General features: G+C 37.3%; 1 protein-coding gene across 1 annotated transcript in view; it reads right to left on the bottom strand.

Annotated features, from left to right (window-relative positions):
• Nucleotides 1-691: 691 nt before the first annotated feature.
• The window catches only part of LOC104536609 (NF-X1-type zinc finger protein NFXL1-like), a gene marked incomplete at its 5' end in the record, with an annotated part of 22657 nt that continues 12517 nt past the window's right edge, over nt 692-10831 (bottom strand). The window contains 3 exons of the mRNA XM_010179274.1: nt 692-1160; nt 6849-6902; nt 10229-10315. Of these exons, the coding sequence (XP_010177576.1) occupies nt 987-1160; nt 6849-6902; nt 10229-10315 (315 nt within the window). The remainder of the gene's footprint in view (nt 1161-6848; nt 6903-10228; nt 10316-10831) is intronic.

Raw genomic sequence — 10831 nt, forward strand, 5'->3', positions numbered from 1 at the left:
AACAGATGATTTTACCTGTAGCTTTTGCTTCAAAGGTTGTCATATTTGTAACACGTAAGTCCAGCCAAAAAAAAACCCCAAAATTGTAAAAATAATTCAAAAATCAAATAGAAACCAGTGATTTATTAAGTTGCAGACTGCTTGAACCCCCACACTTTTTTATGCCAAGAAACAAATATCTGGTTCAGCAAAAAAAAGGCAGACCAACAGAGTGCAAATGACTCAGATGGCTGGATAAGATACACAACTATTTTGAATAAAAGATCAAAAATAGGTATGTCTCGCATATACGAGGATTGGGAGAGACAAATCCTTTAAGAAACGGAATATGCCTACTCATACATGCATTTTTATGAATGGAATGAATTTTTTAAGATTGGTGTGTCAAAAAAACAAATGCCGCAGTCTCTAAGGGGGGGCCATTTTATTGTTTGTGACACAGCTGACTTGAAAGACAGTTCACATTTCCTTTCCCTGAACAAAGTTCTGACATGAAGCCACAGAATATTCAAGCCTAAGTGATCTGAAGTTCCCAGTTGTTATAATTAAATCTAACATGAAACCCAAAAATTATTGTGATACAATATAAAGACTAGCATAACAATACTAATCTTCAATAAACCACTAAATTGATTTTACAAATATTGAATAAATCATTTTATTCTAAGCTATGTTTAATATTATGAAGTGAAGACAAGGAAAAGTAAGCACATTATATTAAGAGAAGAGATGTTAATGGATTTCAGTCAAACTCTATCAGTTCTTCAGTACAGACTAAAATCTACTATTATTTTAAGTGTCTGAATTCAGTTTTGTGTTGCAAGTGCAATAACACAAAAAGTGATATTTCTTACCTCCTCTGCACCTTTCTTGGCAAACAGTATACATACATCATTTATGGATATTAAGTTCTGTTGCACACAGGCTAACAATTCTAGGAATAATAGCTACCTACAGCACAGAGGTATATTAAATACCGAGTTGTTTCAGTCATTGTAGACCATGAGCCATGCAACCATCACAACAGCAACTCCGAACACTGGCAGCATAATGAGGTTCTTGTATTTTTGCCATGATGACTGTTCAACTTCTACTTCATCCTTTCTTTTCTTATTCTTTCTTCGCCCTTTTAATCTGTTTTCAAAAGCTTCCAGTTCAGCCTAGGTGAAGAAAACCAGAAGTAGTTGACATTTGTGTCACAGTTAAAAACAAAGAAATGTGCAAATTTTAAATAACATTCCCAAAAAACATTTTATAAAAATAACTGGCAGTCAATGGAAGTTATGTATCTCTTACAGATAAGATGGTAGCACTATGTCCCATAGTTACAAAGCACTTCATTTACAAGTATGAAATCACTGTTTAATTTCCTATTAAAAAATATCGCCAAAAATGCAACCAACTGAAGTTTTACATTAGATTTTTATCTCAAGGCTGACTGTCTTAAACCAAAATGATATTATTTCCATGAAATATGTTAAAATACATTATCCTCCCTATTAAAGAAAAGCACCTGTAAGTATTAAAGCTTACGTATTTATATACATTATGAATAATGTATATAGTAAGTATAGAAAACAGTAACATATATGAAAGGTTATACAACGTATATAAAAGGGTATACAATGTATATAAAAGCAAAGGCTGAAATTTTCAAAGACCTGCTCCCCATAACGATGTGCTCTCCACTAAAAATAAAAATATAAATAAATCTAAATCTATAATCTTTCCCCCACTTCTTTACATTTTGCATGCTCAGCTAAACTACAGATTAACAGCTATAATCTTAGACATGCACAAAAAGATTCCAGCTGTTAAAACTTAACACTTCAGTCACTCATATATGACTGCAGTAGGTACACAGCATCCTTCAGAAGAAAGCACATGCCCTTAGGCCCAAAAAATGAAGCAAAGAAACTGGGAAAAAATAAGAAGAATGCCCAGTTTCAGAATGCCCGGAACAGCAGCTTCAGGGTGATGCCTGGAATGAACAGCAGGATCCTCTGATCCCTGTTCCTTATCCGCCCACTCCCCTCCATCCTTTTAAAATAGTATCACGAAAATACAGACAGAAGTCACTTTAGAGCACAAAGCTGAAATAAACTGGATTTAGGCAGCCTGGAACAAAGAGTGTAAGACTGGGATTTAACTCCAATGAAGAGCCATCTAATTGTTAGCAAAAGCAGAAAAGATGCTCTAAAGGAAAGTTGATACAGACTAAAAACAGAATATGTCTGAAAATTACCTGGATTTTTGGGTAGAGATGACAGCCACTAGAGAAAGCATAGGATGGGAGCTAGGGAGCAGAGACTGGATGAAATAGTTTTAAACTGGAAGAGGACAGATTTAGATTAGATATTGGAAAGAAATTCTTTACTGTGAGGGTGGTGAGACACTGGAACAGATTGTCCAGGGAAGTTGTGGATGCCCCCTCCCTGGCGGGGTTCAAGACCAGGTTGGACAGGGCTTTGGGCAACCTGGTCTAGTGGGAGGTGTCCCTGCCCATAGCAGGGGGGTTGGACTGGATGATCTTTAAGGCCCCTTCCAACCCAAACCATTCAAAACTCATTCCAAACTCATCACCACCTAGAACTACCTAAAGGGAGGTTGTAGAGAGGTGGGTACTGGTCTCTTCTCCCAGGTGATGGAGGATAGAACAAGGGGAAATGGCAGCCAGCTGTGCCAAGGGAGGTTCAGGTTGGAGATAAGGAGGAAGTTCTTTACTGAGAGGGTTGTCAGAGGCTGGAACAGGCTGCGCCGGGAGGGGATGGGGGCACCATCCCCGGATGTATTTAAAAAGCGGGTAGACGAGGTACTTAAGGATATGGTTTAGTGGGTAGACAGGAACGGGTGGACATGATGATCTCAGAGGTCTTTCCCAACCGAGCGATTCTGTGATTCTGTGATTCTACAAAATGAAAGAGAGAGGAGAGATAGGAATAGCAGAGTGCAGCAAGCCAAGTGAAAGGTGTAAGACTGAGCTGGAGCAGAGGAAACGTGGACAGTGAACAGAGAAAGTCTGGCCATGAGAGGAAATAAATCTACATGACTGCTACTGCAGCGCTGCCAGGAAGAGAGGAACTAAAACAATAAGGTAGGTGCACTAAGGAAACAAGAATAAGACTGTTTTGGGAAGTGGGCAGAGTAGTCCAGTAAATACCATTTTCCTTTGGAACTCAAGATTGCCTGATGTCTGGTCGTCTTCTACTGACAGCAAGTATTTGTCAGTTTCACAAAGGGGATCTTACTTCCCCTTCTTGTGCCAGATACCACTGTTAGCAGGAGAAAGGGACCAATTTTGATGTCTATTCCTTTGTACTTAATAAAGGCAGAAATTGCTGGCACTTCTCTGACGATACAGGAGAAAAGTTCAGACACAGATTCACATCCTGATATTTGAAACATGATTACTTTCAACTGGCTAATCTGCCTTTAGAAAAGCAAAGTATTTGAATGAAACAGTTTTTCAAAATCCAAAATCTGGAGGCAAGTGCAGAGTTCTAAAGGTTTCATAGATAATATGGCAGTATTTAATTTTACACACAAGCTAAATAAAATGTGGGGCATCTGTAGTTATTATATCCTTATGATCTGTTAGCTTTAAAAGCAGAATGCTTCATGAATTGCAGTAATCTGAATTAAAATACAGGGCTCTAACAATTATATAACAGGTACTGAACTGCTTTCCTAGTAATCTTCATAATAATCCAGCTAAAAATAAATACCTCACAAAAACCCAAAACATAGAATGAAAAAAGGTTCGTGGGTATGTAATACGAGAAAGATACCATCACTATCCTTGAAAAGCTACCTACAGATTTTATGTAACTGTCACCATTTTCAAAGTGTCACCTCAATGATCTCTGAACAATAAAGTACTGGTTGTGCTCAACCAAACTACATTAATTTTTCAAGCTAAACAAGTTCAATCTTTTATTTAGAATAAGAACCTAACTTCTTTGTGTATAGACATATTACAGAACAATGAAATGCATTTATTTAAATTGTATACTCAAAACAATTTGATGCCAGATAATATCTAGTTTAGCATTGCTCAGGTACTGGATTTTGCTCCTTCACATGTTATTCCCTATATTCTTCCTGCACTGGAAGGAGTAGCAGCCCCATGGGAAAATGTAGCTAAATGAATGCAAATAACTGACAATACAGACAAAAAGCATATATCCTGAAATTCCAGGTCTTATGTTTTAGGTGGGTAGGAGCACTTAACTTTTGTAACTTCTAAGTAGCCTGTAAAACATGTTTCTTTCTAAGAAAAAGAGGAAACAAAATCTTTCATAGAACTCACTAAATTAGAATTCAGGTTTGAGACCTCAACTTTCAGTATTGAAACTCCTTACCATTGCCAGTTAGCTTGAAAATTTAACCAAATCTTTTACACTAGAGTGGGACAGAGCTTGGTCTGAACTGTTAAATAATCAAAGCACTGGTCTTTTTTCCACCTTTAGCAATTGTGAAAACCCTGGCCTCACATGGTGCCTCTGCAGTAGAAGCACAGGGGAAGTTCAGCTGCTATGGCCATGAGGAGAAGCCCAACCAAGCCATCTCCCTTCTACTAAGAATCAAGCAATTCCATCTGTAAATGTTATTAGCAGAAGCTGTTACCAAATATAGCAAATGGCAAAATATAAATGTGCAGACTTACTAGAGCACTAATTAGTTTGTATATAAAGGATTTAATGAAATATTAATCAAAACAGGTCTCAAGAAACTGTGAATAAGAGATGAACTGTCTATATAAAAATGTGCTAATGAGATCAGGAAGGTGGTACAAGATGCAAACTTTTGTCAGAAGGGAGTATACTCAATAAATACTCTTAATGTGACCCAACACCTTATGATAGTGATGTCCTCCAATTTGCATCACTAGATGGCAGATTATGAGATCAAATTGGAAGGGAATTAATTTTAGATAAAGGACTGCAGTAGCTGAGGTTAGTACTTGTGTGCAAATCTAAAGCCTATTTATTAGTTACTATTGTCCTACTTTTTTAATTGTTCTATTTTTTTTAACCATTGTTGTCTTACTGTTTGCTATTGTGCTATATAACTAGCCACTCTTAATTAACCTTTTAATAGGTTTGATTATGTATTAGTGAAGTCTTCCATCCCTGAAGGTGCGTCCAACAAAAAGCGCATGTGCAGAAGCAGTTGCCATATATGCAACTTGTGCATATATGCACAAGGGCACTGCTGGGCTGAAAATGTGAGACTTCAGTGAATGGACAAGCAGAAAGCAACGGTGGTGTGACTGCAGAGAAAAACAGCCACTGCTGGAGAATCAAGACAAAAATAATGTTGTACACTATACTGGTGGAGTGAATCCACGACAGTTTCAGAGGAGCCTCACTACTGAGACTTTACTAGAATGACTGTTAGTTAAGTGATTTTTGAGGCAGAAATCATTAGTAACTGGGACGCGTTCCGGAATGCACAAAAACGCAATCGGTGCAATACAAACACCAGCAACTTTGCATTTCTAGCTCTAGAGTTGTAAGCACATTCTTTACGTGTCTAGGTGTCCATTAGTACACTTCAGTACTTGGATTGCAGAACCACCACTTACAGATTTCCTCTGCCTAACAAAGTGTTTAAGACATCTGTATGCAAGCTGCACTTCCTGACCTATGTCCCAGAACTGACATTTCCAAGGTCATCTTAGAGAGCAAGAAGAATTAGATGAGCTGTCTTTGAGTTGTATGAGGGAATTTGCGATCTGTACTGTAGACAGCTGAGACACAAACATAGCAACAAACATGACAAGATGATCACAAAACAGTGTCTGGTTCCCTGGACAACAGGTACATAACTGCATGCTTTTCCTGTACGGTGATTAGACACACTCCCTTTGAAAACCAAAAATGGGCCTTGCTAAAGCATTGCTTGGTAGAGATAACACTTTATTAAAGTCTGTAGACAATTAAAGTATATGTAACAGAAGTTGTGACCCAAAGAGAAACTCTACCCTAACAAGATTCGGAGAATGGTACAAGAGGATCGGGTCTGTGAGTAAGCTCCCTGTGCTCCCTTTCAAGCAGGGAGTGAACCAGGGCTCTGCAATAAAAACTGAGACGTGCAGGTGAAAACACAAGTATAACCTAATACATAACTCTTGTGATAACTGAGTAAAAGGAGAGTCAGGAAGCACACACTGGAATGGAATATGATTTGGTGTCAAATGCTCACACATGAACTGACTTGAAGGAGTGCATTAAGGCTGCAGCCTCCAGATGACAAACCTGACCCAGCCGCCGCCACCAACCAAGCTTATGGCTATTGCCTGAAATACGATTTGTACTAAGTGCCTCCAGGCAGCTGGCACAGAAGTTTCTTGGATTACAATGCCGCCAACATACGCTCACCAACAACAGCAATTACAGTAAATACACATTTTTCCCCCCTCCTCAGAGACCTTGAAGGACAAAGACTCATTTAGGCTTCCTCATTCCTTTGTGATGGGAGGGAGAAGGAAGCGTTACCCAATATTTAAATCTTTATGGAGACTATTAGGAATTCTATGAGGTCTATGGATTATAAATATACTTAGTATTTTAAAAATGAACTATACTATACACAGTTACAGTAATGCAAGATTAAACTGATTAATTATACTTTTGCATAAAATTATGAAAATCGCTTGGGAAAACAGGGAAGCTCCTAACAACTGTAAATCATTCACAGCATGCACAGAGTGAGATAACAGCTGACAAGAATGACTGTGCACATCACACTACAAACTATACAGCTTTAGTTGCATGTAAATTAAATTATTTACTAACAAGAACAAGGTAGGGGAGGAAGTGGTGAGGAAGAAGAAAGGTTGATACCTGTTGTCTTCGTTTCTCTTCTTCAATAGCAGCTTTGGCTTCTGCCTCTTTTATCTGTCAAGACACACAAAGCAATAAGAAACTGTTGTAAACAGCAGCTAAACTTATTTTCTTACAGTCAGAATTACTCCTATAGAATGGATCTCAGCAACAGTGAGCAAAACCGCCATTAAGTGAGCTCTTAACTTTCTCAGATTACAAAATATTCTCAGAAAAGGCTGCATCATGTCACATTTGGAAAACGTGGAACATATGATGGATGCTACAAGGTTATAAATTGAACTTCTGACTTCAACTTGGCAAGCTCAGCTGACAAATATAAAACCTAAAAATAATAGTTTGTTCACTAACAACCAGGAAACTTCCTAAAGACAGTTATTCTAAGTTGTCAGCAACTTTATCCTCAATTCAGTACACTTCACATATACAGATAATTCCTATATATGTATATAATTTACATACACATTTCATTTCGAGTACTTAAATATTCCCTGACTACTAGAGCAAAAGGAAATCTCTGCATCTGTACTGAATACAACATATATATTGGATAACATATAACCAAACTGATTTAAAGCCTTTGGTGTAATGCAAACCAAATGTAATTAAAAATGTTCCACCATCAAAAAGTCATATGAAAAGCAGTTATAGGAGCTATAGTTGATAATTCTACAGAAGTGTTTTGTAGTGTTCAAGAAAGCAAATTAAATGCTAGAAATTATTAAGAAAAGAATGGTACAGGAAAAAAATGTCAATACGTAAACATGATGCACTTGAATCTTAGCTCCTGCATCCAGTTTAGGTCTTGCAATAACAAAAGAATGTAAAGCCTGAAAATGTATAAAAGACAAGAAGATGAAGTGGCTTCCATCTAAAGAGATGCATTAACTAGGATTCATCAAGTGACTCACAGGGCACAAAATCCTGAAAGGTGTGAAGATGCCAAATAGAGATAGAACATCAGTAATTATTTTTCATAACACAAAAGCAAAAGGCATAAAATAAAATTACCAGGACGCTGGTTCATAAGAGGGAAGTATTCTACTCCCACACAGTATTCAGCTAAATCTGGAAATGCAGTGCTACAGGATGTTGATAGATGCCAAAAGTTTATGCTGACTGAAAAACAATTAGGCATGCTAACAGGAGATAAATCCAACAAAGACCACTAAGCAGAAAGACACCACCTCAGTCTCTAAAATTCCCATAGTCAGAGACCACTGCAATGATAGTAGTAACAGGAAAAGTATACTGGGGAAGTATATGTGTCTGCCTTCTTGTTTACATTTCTTGGATCTTTAGCATTGCGGCCACTACCTTAGAAAAGTTAGATGTAAAAACCTGATTAATAACTTGAAACGAAAACCAGCCTTGATCCTAATAACTGGTTGATTTGCATACTAACAGTGACAAGAATTTACTAAATATGGTTTGGGCAGGTGAAATTTGTTCCAAACAATTTGCAAGTCAAGAGCTCTTGACAACTAAGGAGAAAGGACACCACCCCACACACAGTGTGCACTGAGGACAGGATCAATAGAACAGTTCTATTTGCAAACAATAATTTAAATTGCTAAACCGTATCTCAAATAAAACCATTATTGAGAACTTCACTAATCTAAATACAATGGCAGAGCCTCTAGAAAAGTGTATAAAAGACCTTTTTAGCCATACACATATGGAATCACAGGCTGGTATGGAAAAAAATGCCCAACCAGCCTCCTGGTATTTCACTGCCATCTAATGGCAGGACTTCAGCTCCAAAAGAAAAAGTGACCCACAGATGTGGAAAAAAGCAACAGAAGAGCTTCTTTTTACATTGGTGTGGTCATATTTGCATAAGACACAGATATAACATATATAGGTAGATGAAGCTTAACCATTATAATCACAGTATGGAAAAACATTTATAGAACTATTTATTTAATAAAATGTACAGTAAAAGATGCATTCAATTCCTCAGAAGTACATACTCACTAGCTGCTATACATGAAGAGATTTATTAAGAGTTAGCACACTGCTTTTGGAAACTGAAGGTTGCTTTGCAGCTGTGCAAACTAAACTGCTTGTAAATGTCTGCAGTTTTCAACAGACTTTTTCCAATCTTGACACATTAAATAGTAATTGACATAATAAACTACTATGTCAAGTGCATATAATAGGAGATTGTTCTAGCATGTCATTTAGCAGTCAACACAGGCTACAAAAAGGTGCCTAGTAAGAGTTTAAATAGAACTTTATACCTTCATATTAAAATCCAAATCAAATAAATCCATGTTCTTCTATGAGAAAGGTACACACAGCTAGGTCGTGCCACACAGTACATCTGTGGCATTGCTTATAGTAGAAACTTGGAGTCATTTACTCATTGCAGTAGACCATTCCTCCCTGTGGATTACAATGTCAGGGGCAAGAAACAGGACTGAGTATCTGCTGAAGTAAAGCAGCTGCTGACACTGCACTGCACCACACTGAGATGTGTTGCTGTGTCCCAGCTCATGCAGTCTCTTGTGAATTCACATTGCTTTAGTGCGCTTCATGTCCTATGAACCTATCTTCACACACTTACTGAAGCTGTTCATAATGGTTTGGATTTTCTAAAGGCATATCCTAAGAGTCTTAGCATTTGACCTGTTTGCCAAATTGCAGAATTTGGTTTATGTGGTACTTGTTAGAAAATGCCAATCAATCATCTGAGCAGAAGCAGACAAAAGTTGGCTTTACCCACTGAGTTTTTGGTTTGCAAATTTATTACATCTAGCACTTACCTGACAAAAAACAAGTTATGCACCAACTTATAAGAGCAAGGTTGATACTGTGTCTATCTGGGTAACAGCATGCAGCAACTCCTTTACTTCATAAACCAGCAGAACTAGGAAGAAGGTACATTTACAGGAGGCTAAAAAGTATACTGCAATTGCTGAAAGCTCTCCATTTGTCTGGTACAGGGTAACCAACACAGTGACAGGATCACACACCTCATGCTGGACAAGTTGAGCATGAGATGAGTTTTGCAATGAGTTTTGCAATGGCTGCAAAACTTTCACAAGAAAGTGCAAAACTAACACCACTCTGTGAAGTGGCCTGGCCCTAATCCTACAGCATCACTTGTTCTTAGTGGAAGAGGAAAGAACTGGTGCTAACAATTTTTTTTAAAGAGGAAAATAAGAGCATTATTTTAACATAGTATTTCACCGAGTTAATTAACACTCTCTACAAACACTAATTCTCTCCACTAATCCAAATACAAGTCTGAAAAAGTAAATGCTATTAAACAGCACATCTACATATGTTGTGTTTCTTGCTGGCATTGCCTTGAAAAATAATTCTGTGTCTTTTCTCGAGGAACTAAGAAATTATAACTACAACAGACACATTACCTCAGATGCCTTCCGTTTCATTTCCTTGCATAATGCATCGCATTCCAGCGAGACTTGGTTTTCTTGTATCTTGCTGCACTGTATTTCCTGTTAAGTATAATTTGAGTCTTTTACAATCATTTCCCTATATAAAATTTTAGTTATAATGTTCAATTCTTTATAAAAATAATTATAAAACATCCTTATTTGGTAAAACACTGGTTATACAGAAAACAAAGCTAATTATTAAATGTTATTTGAATTCTGTATCAAATTGACCTCTCTTTTCCTTCCTTCTGATATGCTGAAAGCAAGAATATATCAGATAGTCCAGTTAAATTTCTCCTCTCTTCTCTTCTCCCTTGTTTGCCTAAGACAAAGTAAAATAACCTTCTGAACTCTGGCAGAATGAGCTAGCATTCAGTCTTGGTAATTTCATCTACATTCTCTTAACTGGCTGAGATTAGAGGGCAAGGTCTGGTCATGGGGGAAAAAAAAGTTCTCTCTCACACTTCCTTCCCTCCCCTAACATTCAAGAAATAAAAACAAACCAGGTAGTTATCTGTAAGCAGAGAATGTTCAATTTGAAGCCCTTGTTCTGTACATGTCATCCTTTCTCCTGCT

Source organism: Mesitornis unicolor, unplaced genomic scaffold, assembly GCF_000695765.1.
Source record: "Mesitornis unicolor isolate BGI_N332 unplaced genomic scaffold, ASM69576v1 scaffold33182, whole genome shotgun sequence".
Classification (NCBI taxonomy): domain Eukaryota; kingdom Metazoa; phylum Chordata; class Aves; order Mesitornithiformes; family Mesitornithidae; genus Mesitornis; species Mesitornis unicolor.